Source organism: Ictalurus furcatus, chromosome 1 (genome assembly GCF_023375685.1).
Source record: "Ictalurus furcatus strain D&B chromosome 1, Billie_1.0, whole genome shotgun sequence".
Taxonomy (NCBI): Eukaryota; Metazoa; Chordata; class Actinopteri; order Siluriformes; family Ictaluridae; genus Ictalurus; species Ictalurus furcatus.
The window spans coordinates 30995444-31008214 of NC_071255.1; the positions used below are offsets into that span (position 1 = coordinate 30995444).

Consider the following 12771-nt stretch of genomic DNA (forward strand, 5'->3'; position numbering starts at 1 on the left):
GGAAGCCTGAAATCGTGGATAGCAGCGAACACTAATATATATTATAGCAAAAAAAAATAAACATTCTCTCATATTTAACTGCTTTTATTTCCAGCTAATTTCTTAACGTGTAAATATTTGTACGGACGTTACGCACAGGATTTCATTGTGAACTAGAATGGTGTATGATTTAAAGTATGAATGTTTACTGTATTTCCATAATTTTCTATACAATTCTTTTGGACCCTCAACTTCAGGGTAACAGTAACTCTGCTTCGCACCATCACACCACCCTGTCGTTGATTATTTTACTATAAAACCACACTCACTGTTTTGTTTTGTTTTTTTCACTTGACTCTTCGCTGTTAGAACTTGCCATTTTATTTGGACCTATTTCACAATTTGATGATAGATAATATCCTAAAATAATGCTAAAATTTCTGTTCTTCTTATTATTATTATTACTACAACATCCTTTCACCCCATCCTACTCTCCCTGATTAATGAGATAGCTGTGGTTAAAAACATTTTACCTCAGAAATGCCTTTTTTTTTTTTTTTTTTTTTTTACACACTAGTTATCTGTTGCTTTTATCTGTCCACACATTTGTGTCCAGAAAGTAGGGACAAAACCACAGTGACTGTCAGTTTACATTATTAACTATAAATAAACAAATAAATGAATAAATAAATAATAAAATGCTCTAATACAAGACATACCTTTATTAATTTCTTTATCTTGTGAACCAGCACCAGGTAACAGGTCACACCTGTCAGGTAGCAATGAAGCTAGTGTCTGTTTTTGCTATCTGCAGATTTATTTAATAAATATTTAACTGAAACAGTTTATATTTTAGAAACTTAATCAACACCAAGGATGTTATTTAGCAAAACAACAGCATCAATACATCTAGTTCCGTAACTCACCTTCACACTTTTATTAACACTATTAATTATTATATTAACACTATTAACACTGTTTTAGCTAAAACTGGTGACGAAATATCTTTTTGTTTTAAACACTAAAATGAAAACCGCCACCCCTGCCCGCTTTAAAGCTCGCCATCTGTACGAATAAAGCGGTGTAATAATGCTAGCTAACTTGACTAGACAAAACCAGCAGCCACAGTTAGCTAGCTACCTGGTTAACTCGTCATCACATTAGCCGCTGTGGCTAACCACGTCAACGCGTCCGCCATATTGGAAAGGGTTCAAATTTGATTGTCTGGACACGGCTCGTCTATTTTTATAAATTCATGTGCAACTCTTTTTATTGAATCGATGTCTTTCTTTCTTTATTATTTTCTTAAAAATATATTTTATTACATATGTTGTACATCATAACGTAGGTGGAACAATAACATTGTAGTTTATATTAACATCTCCTTAGTAGTGAGACCTGAAGTGGCACCGTTAAATATTACAGTCCTGTCTGTTAAACAACACTATATTTAGTTTAAAATACAGGCGTTATTATTACACGCATAAAACGGCTAAACTTCTATGCTATCTAAATCTCAGCGTTGGAGTTGTGCTTTGCGTGACAACGAGCGGTTTCAGTTGGGTTTGGTTGACCCCATGTAAACTTTCCGCCCAGTCGCTTTTTTTTTTTTAATTTTTTTTTTTAACCTTGCTTCTACAGGATTGATTGATTGATACGGATTTTATCCAATCAGAATGGAGCGCCAGAGCGCGACTGAGCGTGACTGAGTTAACCAATCAGAACGGAGCGCAGGCGGGTGTGTGTGTAGGCGGGTCTTGGCGTTGTCAGGAAAGCTGCTACTGTTGTATCTCGGAGCTGGAGACAGTTCCTGAGTTCCTGAGTTTCTGAGTTGTGTTAGTGCGGACAAAGTTTGATTATTACACTGTTAGTGCCGAGATATACACTACACCTTCATTAAAAGACCATGGAGGAACACTGCTCCGACGGGAAAGCGGTGAAATATTACCGCTTGTCTGAAGTGGAGGAACACAACTCGTTCAAAAGTACATGGATTATCATCAACCACAAAGTGTACGATGTGACAAAGTTTCTGGAAGAGGTGCGTCTTAAACGTTTATATTTATTTATATTTCTCCACGAGTCACAGGATTAAAAATTAAAACATGAAAAGCTTGATACTGTGAAGCTAGTTACAGTGTGTTAATGTGTGAATGGTTGGGTATAGTATTACAGAGCCTACTATAAGTAATATAACATTAAGTGTGTGTGTGTGTGTGTGTGTGTGTGTGTGTGTGTGTGTGTGTGTGAGAGAGAGAGAGAGAGAGAGAGAGAGATGTTTGGCTGTGAGTTATGGTTTCCAGATAGGATTAGTCAGCAGATTGAGGCTCGAAGATGGCTGGACATTTCATGATAAATCTGCTCACATAACAACATGGTGATGATTTATATTACACACACACACACACAGAGAGAGAGAGAGAGAGAGAGAGAGAGAGAGAGAGAGAGCGAGAGAGCTGGAGCATTACTGCAGTGTGCTGTTAAAGCTCATCTCACTGATGATTTCACAGCTGTATACCATGTCCAGCTGCAGGAAGATTTCTCTTCTTCTCCCAGATTCACATTCAGATAGGGTTATTGGCATGGTGAAAGACTTTACACTGGTAACATTAAAGTACAGACACACACATTTACACACAATAAAAAGTTTTTAAAAAATTCTGTCTTTCATCTATCTCTGCCTGTGTGTCCTTCTTTCTTTCTTTCTTTCTTTCTTTCATGTTTCAGTATCTATCTATCTGTCTTTTTCTTTCCTTTTTCCCCTGTGTTTCATTGTCTGATTCGTTCTTTCTTTTTTTGTCTGCATCAGTCTGCTTGTCTTTCTTTTTCTCTAGTAAGGTAAAACCCCACTCTTGTCCAGTTCAGTCCTAACTCATTATTCTTAAACCCACCTAAGATATAAGATGAGAAACCTGCATAAGGTACACATGACCCCACACACACTCCATCAAGCCCTCTTGCATAAACTTAATGTACAAAAATTACTAGGGCATTTTATCTATCTATCTATCTATCTGTCTATATCTCAATATCTCCATCTCTCTCTCTCTCTCTCTCTCTCTATATATATATATGTATGTATGTATATATGTATGTATGTGTGTGTGTGTGTATATATGTGTATATATATATATATATATATATATATATATATATATATAATGTATGTGTGTGTGTGTATGTGTGTGTGTGTGTGTGTGTGTGTGTGTGTATGTATATATATATATATATATATATATATATATATATATATGTATATGTGTGTGTGTGTGTGTGTGTGTGTGTGCACACACAGTCATGTGAAAAAATAAGTACATCCCATGGAAATTGTTGACTTTTTAAAAATATTTGGACAAGCAAACATTTGATCCTCTTTGAAGCAGTGCCTGTTAATAAAGCTCTTTCAAATGACACATAAAATAGACATTTTGTAGTCATTTTCACAATTTAAATGAACAAAAAACAGATCAGTCACATGGAAAAAATAAGTACACACCTTCAAATCCATAAAATTAGACTCAGGTGTTTGATTTGGTGCCAGTGATTAGAACCTGTCTTATTTAAACCCCTCTCACATCTAGTGCCTGGTGTTCCCTTTGTTATTGAGGTGTGTGGTGTCATCATGCCAAGATCTAAAGAGTTCTGTAAGGCCTTCAGATGAAAGGTTGTGGATGCCTAGGAGTCTGGTAAAGGATTTAAAAAGATCTCTAAATTATTTGAAATACTAAATAAAATAATTAAAATAATCTACAAATGGCGCAGATTTCAAACGACTGCCAATTTGTCCTGGACTGGCCGTCCCAGCAAATTCAGCCCAAGAGCAGACCGTCTGATGCGAAAAGTCATCTCCAAGAACCTAAAAATTTCATCACAGGATCTGCTAGTAAGTCTTACAACTGTTGGGGTCAAAGTGCACACTTCTACCATCAGAAAGAGATTGCAAAATCTGACCTGCGTGGGTGGTGTGCCAGGAAAAAGCTTTTGCGAGACTACAATGAGCAGGAAGAGTGGTCAAATATTCCAGCAAGCCTGGTGGACAGTTATGCAAAAACACCTATAAGAAGTTATTTCTGCTAAATGGGCAGTACTAGATTCCCAGGCCAAGGGTGTACTTACTTTTTCCACAGAAGAATATCACATCTATTGATATTTCTGCTGAATAAATGATTGAAAAAGCTCATTTTCCTTCTGGGTTTCTTCAAGTACATCAACTTCATTGATAGTTTTTAAAGAGGGTCTAATGTTTGCTTGTCCACAACAAAGCCATGTCAACAAAGCCAACAATTTCCATGGGGTGTACTTATTTTTTCACCTGTCAATAGTATTGTGATATATTTATGCCATATCAGCACCAGTGTCTGGTGGAAGGAGTTGTCTAGTTGTAGAAAGTCATAATTGTGTCATTTTACTTCACAGCTCGATGAATTGTCTTCGAGCTACAGCACAAGATCGGCTTCTTTCACTTACTACTACTTAACGTTTAATACACTGGGTGTGCGAAAGCTTTCGTAGACTGGCAGGTAGCGTGTGACTGACTGACTCTCTGATCCACCATTGTGTCTGTCCTGCCCAGCACCCAGGAGGAGAGGAGGTGTTACGAGAGCAGGCCGGAGGAGACGCCACGGAGAGCTTCGAGGACGTGGGTCACTCCACAGACGCCAGAGAAATGTCTAAGAGCATGATGATCGGAGAACTGCATCCGGTGAGTGCAGTTCGAGTACAGTTCAGTTTCTTAGTGTGTGTGTGTGTGTGTGTGGCGTGAAGAGAACACTGATTCAAAGTTTAAGACACAGATACATACACCAGTAGCTGAAATAGTTACAATCGTTAATGTTATCCTTTATGGTATCGATAATGGTGTGTATTATCAGGTGAGAGACTTTCCATGAGATTATGTCCCGGTTTTATTTTTTAAACCAGATAGGATGCTTTTTATTCATGCATACATTGTTTATAAACATATCCAGCTTCTTTAGATGTTTTTTATTTACTTACAATTGCACAATATATGAATTTTGACTTTCTTATGCATGTTAAAAAAAACAAAAACATTGTTACCATTCGTACAAAATATCATAAATAAAATATCATAAATAAAGGAATATCCTTCACGCGATATCCTTTTTGGTCTTTGGCCAAAAAAAGGAAACTAATCAATAAACACATATCTTTTTATCTTTTTAAAACTAACCTAAAAATCTAATATGTTGATTCAGGCACAAAAAAAAAAGTTTATTTTTAATTTTTTTATTTTAGAAATCAGGATAATGACTTGCGTTCAATTAAAATGAAATAATGTATGTAATTCGAAGGTGATTTTATCCAAAAATATATTTCCAAAAATATATATGATGAAGTGTCTGTAAGTATTGACTAGGGCTGGGTTTAAAAAAAAAAAAAAAAAAAAAAAAAAAAAAAACAAAAAGCGATTCTCTGATGTTAATCGATCTTCAATTTAACGAAACGATCTGGATTTGTGAAATCCCCGAATCGATTCTTAACACGCGTGCTTTACTTGAGCGGATGTGAACATTCTCTCGTCCTGAGCACGTCGCCATCTTTCATGTCTTACATGAATTTTTAAAACGGTTTTATTTCTTAAACATGTTTTAAGTTGTTAATGAATTATTTCACTGTCTCACATTTACAACGTTTTTATTTTTATTATTACAGTAATGTACAGCTTGTGCTTACCTTGTGTGCACTGTATGCACATATTTATGATTTCTTGTTACAATGTTTGTTTCTCAAAGTAAAAGTAAAAAGTAATTAAACATAAGCGTGTGGGCCCTGTTGTTAATGTAAATGTGTATTTCAGTAATATAGCTTGGTGGGAGCGTTTCAGTTACCAGCATTTATATTAAAACATGGATTCCATGTCTGCACAACTAACATTTTAAATGAAATATTGATTACTAATCGATATTGAATTGAATCGAAACCATATAAATAAGAATCGAATCGCCAAATTGTTCTCAATACCCAGCCCCAAGTGTTGACACTACGCATAAAAGAGTTCAATGATCTTACACTGCAGTTTAAAATCACATAATATAATATAATATATAATACCGGCATTGTTTTGATGAACCATTGATCATCTTTTTCCTGACTAAATAACAATACTTACATTTGTATGTAGAATATATATATATATATATATATATATATATATATATATATATATATATATATATATATATATATATATATATATATATATATATTCATTCATACCATGATAACTTCAGTTCCATCCTGAAGTACTAGTGTACCATTTGTGGCACGTGAGATCTGAATGTGCAGTACGAGTGCATAACTGAGCTGCAGTCAACCAGAACATTGTGGTTCTCTTGTGTAATCTAGGAATGAGCCTGGGCCATTTCCCTTCTGAACACGCTGCTTTGTGCTGCCGGGCTAGATAAATGTTTTGGTTTTTTGGGTGATGTGTAACTATAGCTTATGCAACACCAGATGTTTTACATGACCTGTGGCGCTGGAGGCGCTGCCTGGAATCCATTTTATTAGGCTGCACAGGACTGCATTCACAGCGTTCAATTCATTACGGAGCTCGCATGCTTTCTAACAATTTATTCTTTAATAGCATTATGTAGCTTTCAGCTGTGTCTTGCAGAGTACGTTATACTATTTCAAATCCAGAAAATATACACAGCATCATGGTAGTTTTTTTTTTTTTTTTTTTTAAATAAGTATTTAGTGCATTATTTGTAAAGTGGAAGACAGTTGATGATGAATGACGGTTCTTCTCTCTCCCTCTCTCTCTCTCTCACGCTCTCTCTCTCTTTCTCACTGTCTCTCTCTCTCTCTCTCTCACGCGCTCTCTCTGTCTCTCTCTCTCTCTCTTTCTCTTTCTAGGATGACCGGCATAAGATTGCCAAACCACCCGTGAGTAACACCCACTATTAGAAAAGTCACTACCACTGACATTGTTGTATTTTTGCCCCCTAAACTTGCATATCCATATGATATGATTTTATATATATATATATATATATATATATATATATATATATATATATATATATATATATATATATATGAGATAAAAGTGGTGTTGTTTCTTTGTAAATCTTTTCAGGAATCACTCGTAACCACAGTTCATGAAACCACAAGGTAAGCCCAAAATGCACTGCACTAACTAACACACTGATGGGAAGTTCAGATCATTTTACTGATTTGGATCTTTGAATCTCGTTCGGCAAAATGAACAAATCTTTATTCAAGTCATTTCGTTCGTTTGATCAGAATTCGATTATAACGTTACATTTTCAAGAGCCCACTTTACACAAACCTTGATCATATTCTGAATAACGAAAAAAAATGATAATGCAGCGAAGGACAAATGATGAGAAACAGAAATGATTAATTCACCACTCAACTGGGTCTTCTGGTCCGAGTCGTTCATTCTACCTCACCCATCTCTCTAAAATAATAATAATAATTTTAAAGAATGAAGTGTTAATAAAATACCGTATGTTTTCCTTTTAATTGTGTTTGATCAGACTCCTTTCACCGGCCTTCCCTGGGTAATTAAAGGTGGTGGCAGCTGGTTAATTTTGGGTTGTGAGTAGTGTAAAAACAGGCTCACATTTCATATTACCTTAGCCAAGAATTATTACAATAATAATAATAATAATAATAATAATAAAACCACTTTACTAAACCTATTTTTAAGCAAAGATTAAGCGTGGCACACTATAAAAACCATCATGTCATCACCGTCAACGCTAAAGATCAAGGCTACCCAAAAAGCACTCACGTAAATAATAACGACCAGCACTGTTCTCATAACCACATACTAGACATCTTATTTTTAGAAAAGCTGCAGGCGACGAGTGGAGGTGTTAATCTTTCTCAGAACAAGGTCTTTCCATTCGTTGCGAAGTTTCTTTCTAAGGTGCCATTCAAATGCAAGATGCACGAGCTGAGCTTTACGAGTGTAGTTCATTGCTCGCCTGTTGTCCATAAAAATGTTCTTGAGCACAGAAAAGGAGTTCTCACACATGGTGGTAGAGGCCCAGAGTGTGACTGCGAGTTTGAGTGCGGACAAAACACCGGGCATAGCTTTACAAAGTACTTCATGTTGTTCCGAAAGAAGTCTTGTAGTAGCCATCGTCTGCGTGCTTTCCTCCGTCGCCGGGCTCTGTCACTGGCGTGCTGACATTACCATTAGCTGTGCTAGTGCTAGCACTAGGTGGTGAACCATTTCCTTAAATCCATTATTGTTGAATTATCAAGCTAAATGTTAAATATTTTAGACTTTGCTAACAAAAGTCTTTGCTTTGCTTTGCAAAGTTTGCTCTCACGACCACGCTCATCCTTCATTTACATCACTGTCGTAATAGCAGCATGTATGTGGATGTAATTGGCCGATTACGACTGTACGTCATGACGTTACGATTTTTTTTTTAGTCACCGTCTAATTTTCAGTCATAATCAGTATTCATGGTAAAACTAAATGCATTTGGAAAAGTGTTTAAAAAATATTTAGTTAATTATTAATATTTCAAGAAGTAAAAGGGCACAATGGTGTGGTGCTGAGTCTCAGCGGCTGAAATCGCGTTCAGCGGGTGGGTTGGGGTGCTTACCAGAGGTGAGGGGGTACAGTGACATAGGTGGCCGGGTCAGGCTGGGCCCCCTGAGGCCCCCTCGTGGCACCAACGCTGGTGCAGGCAAAAAATGAAAATAAAATTAACATAAAAACTGAAATCACCTTCTGAGACGAGTGAACATTCAATTTAAACAAATTTACCGTCAGCTACAGACGTTACATCCATTGATTCCACCATGTATTCTTATTGACACGCCCCCAACTAGGACATGCCCAAGTTCCCACTCTTTGCTTTGGCGTTCGTGTGTTCAACTCGTACCGTAAATACAATATTTCTGAGTTGACTTGAACGCACCGATAGCATATGCGGCTGTCACGTGACAAAAGAAGGAACGACTCGGACCAGAAGACTTGAGAGGTCAACTAATTGGGTGCTTCTCATCTCTTGTTTGCGCATCCTCGTTTCCTTTCCTCGCTTCCTTTCCTTGCGTCTTAGCTCCACCCCTTTAGGATGCGAGGGAAGGATGCAAGGATGAGCTGCGAGGAGAGAAGTATCGAAGCATGTTGAATGGAATATCCTCGCTCTCTCAAACGTCACTCAAACCGACGTCAGTTAACAGTGACTGTGCTCAGCTGGATGACCTGACTGCGCTTCAGGGATCTGCTATTATGTTGTTAATAACATTCGTAATAAAGCAAAATGCACTGATAGTTTGTGAAATGTCTGGGTTATTCAACAGTGAATTAAAGAACAATACATATATAATAATCTTTTGCTCAGCTTTGCATATCCAAACATGCAAGGATCAATAAATGACAATACTCACTGTTGGCATATTATTATTATTATTATTATTATTATTATTATTATTATTATTTAAGTATATTCCACATAAAATGCCATCACATCATCAAAGGACTTTTTGTTTGAGATTGTGGCAGATGTAAAGGAGGAGGGGAATTGCTACATGCATCAGGTTTTTCGACAAGAAACATTTCAGCGTAGGATAGACCCCATGTATCCTCGCTCCTAGCTCCTCCGGAAGCTTCCTCACTCCTCGTTCCTCGCCTCCTCGTGGTGCAGGACGGAGGAGCGAGGAAACAAGGAAGCATCAATTTGAGTATCGAGAAGCACCCATTGTTTCTATTTCCTGTAAAGAGCCTGTGCGGATTTCACGTCGCAAATAAAATGAAAGGATGTTGCACAAAACGAACGAAACGTCATATAAAAGATTCGTGGAAGGACGACCCATCACTACACTAGCAGTCATACTACACTAGAGAGAAAGCCATGTATGTAGATTTTGCAGCACTTTTCTCTAGAGTTTCATGAAAAATAGCACATCTGGTGGTTTGTGCTTTAAGAAAATTCCTTCCATTTAATACTGTAACGCTGTTTGTATCTCAAATGCTAACATTTGATGGGAAGTAAACGTACAAGAGTCACTTGAGAAAACCTAATAGAGAGCACATGAATGCTAGCTAGTTATGAAATCTAGCTATAGGTTAAAGATATTGTAGCCAACTCCTAAATGACTTAAATGATTATGTTGAAACTTTTCAGCTAAGCTAGCCCGGTAGCTACCTTGGCTAATGCTGGTCGTAAATTTGCGACTCTGAGTTGTATGGTATATTTTGACAGGTTTTAAACACTGTTAATAAAATAAAATAAAATAATAAAATAAATTGCTGAGGCTATGACGATGCAAATTAAAACGTCATCGTCCCACTTGTGCCTACTTGTGACAAACCCAAGCTAGTTTGCTAGCCGTTAACTCGTCGGCTAGCTATATTTTTTATCATTAGACGTTTGTAATGAGGGAGAATGTCTAAAGATGTCACAGGGCTGTGACATTACAAATGTTTTATAGCTGATAGATTATTTAATGGTTTAAAATGGACATTAAAATGGGCGGTTACTTGAATGTTGCGCAGTAAAGCATCTCACAGTGATGGTTTTCAGCACTAAACTAACAAAAGGATGCTTATTAGCTTATGAGTATTTAAAAATAAATATAAATCCCAGAGCCTTGGTAGAACAAAGTTAACGCATACTAACATTTGTGGCATTACTTAAATATTAAGAATACTAAGTAGACATGATTTCTGTTTATATTGAACAATATTTACAACACATTTGATGACCGTTGTTGTTGTTGTTGTTCTTCTTCTTCTTCTTCTGTCCTTTGGCTGAAGCTGGTGGTCGAACTGGTTGATACCTCTCCTTGCCGCTGTGATCGTCACACTGATGTACCGTATATATACAGCCGAAGACGCATGACTGATTCTTACACAAACACACACTTTTAGTGGACTGTTGTTGTTCGCTGTCACTGCTGTACCTAATTTCCTCAGCACACGTTCTGAACTCCGAACTACAACACCCATAACATAACACATTTCAGGGTATTTTTTTCTTCCACCAGCCGTCACAGCTATAATTAATGAAGGCTCCAGTTTGTATGTTAGGATGAAAATTCTGCTATTGTAACATTCAGATAATAAGCTGTAGAAGTATTCACAAGCGGGAAATATTTGACCATATTCGAGACGCATATCCTAAACAATATAAATGTGTAAAGCTCGTAAGTGTCTGATTGTGTTATCATTGTGTAAATATAATTATGGAATTAGTGTTGCAAGCTTATGTGTAATAAAACTCAACAGGGTGGCAGTAGCTGCATAATGACTTCTAATTACATGTAGAAACCTTTGGATATTTCAACGCATGCAATTAACAGACATATAGCCACCTGAGGCATTTTATTCAGTGATTTTTAATGATTTAAAAACACAAATAGATCCATTTTGGTCTGTGAAGGCGATTCTTTTTCTTTTCGCTTGTACTAACTTTATATCACCATTGTGTGATTTGACACTGGATTACAACACCGACGTTTTTTTTGTTTTTTTTTTTAACGCTGCTGCTGTCTTATCCTGTTGTACGGGGATCACCACTGGTTTAGGACTAGGTTCCCACTCTTAGGCCTACACATTTGAGTGTTTTCCCTGCTCCCAATCCACCTGATTTATCTACTCAGCTAATTAATAGCCCTTCCTGAGGTGAAGTAGGTGCATTAGAGAGGGGAAAAACACTCAAATGTACAGGATAAGTGATACTCCATCACCAGGGATGGGAAAAGAAGGGAACAGTCTTTAAACATAGCCATTGTCCATTGATTTGGCACGTATCCTGCATATTTTACTACTCCTAACATATCCGTCCCAGCTCACAAAGGGCTTTATCAATATTGAGGTCTCGTACTAAGGACCACTGGGGTACTGATGAATAGATACGGTGCTAAAGCATTCCATTTTATATCACTGAAGGTAAGCAATGTATTGTCAGGATCATTATGCATCATGTTAAATATATCACTGCTCACATATTTTGTAGCAACCCAAGTATTCATATATATATATATATATAGATAGATATATAGATAGCGAGAGAGTGAATGTGAGTGTATTCATATCAAACACTTGTTTTCTTGTCTTTCTCTAAAGTGACCCAAAATGTACAAAATCAGAAGTGTTTCCAAATTTCATTTTGTCTGCTATGTACTTTCACACACAGTCAGGCAGGATATACTGTTCTGGGCCAGTTCTGACACACACAGGCTCAAGGAAAATGAAGGTTGATGACACGTTACAGGAGAAGAGCTGTATGTAAGCTTCCGTGTGACTGATCCACTCAGGAATAGCATAATGGTCAACAAAGCATAGTTTGAATCCTTTCCTGTTGCAGCAGGTGATTAAAAATTGAGCTTATGTGCAGAAGAGTCAATTTGAGGGTTTTTCCCCCCCCATTGTTCATGCTTTGATTGCATTAAAGAACTAATTATGTGGAATTTTATGTTATTGTTTTTGTGTGTGTGCATGTGTAACTTTTTTTGGGCACGTGGTGGTTTAATGGTTAGCACGTTTGCCTCGCACTTCCTGGGTTGGGGGTTCAAATCCCACCTCCACTCTGTGTGAGCAGAGTTTGCATGTTCTCCCTGTGCTTCAGGGGTTTCTTTCCCCAGTCCAAAGACATGCGTTGTAGGCTGATTGGCATTTCCAAATTGTCCGTACTGTGTGAATTTGAATGTGCACGAAATAGAATATGTGTGTGTGAGTGTGCCCTGCAACGTGTTTGCACCCTGTCCAGGGTGTCCCTGGAGTTCCCTGGGAGAGGCTCCAGGCTCCCCACGACCCTATGTATAGGATAAGCGGTACAG

General features: G+C 37.2%; 1 protein-coding gene across 1 annotated transcript; it reads left to right on the forward strand.

Moving 5' to 3' along the window:
• Positions 1–1727: 1727 nt before the first annotated feature.
• LOC128614619 (cytochrome b5) lies at positions 1728–12402 on the forward strand. Its single transcript, XM_053636093.1, has 5 exons — positions 1728–2020; positions 4553–4681; positions 6856–6885; positions 7079–7113; positions 10748–12402. Exons 1-5 carry the CDS (start codon positions 1886–1888, stop codon positions 10830–10832), a joined length of 414 nt encoding a protein of 137 aa, XP_053492068.1. The 5' UTR covers positions 1728–1885; the 3' UTR covers positions 10833–12402.
• The last annotated feature ends 369 nt before the right edge of the window (positions 12403–12771 follow it).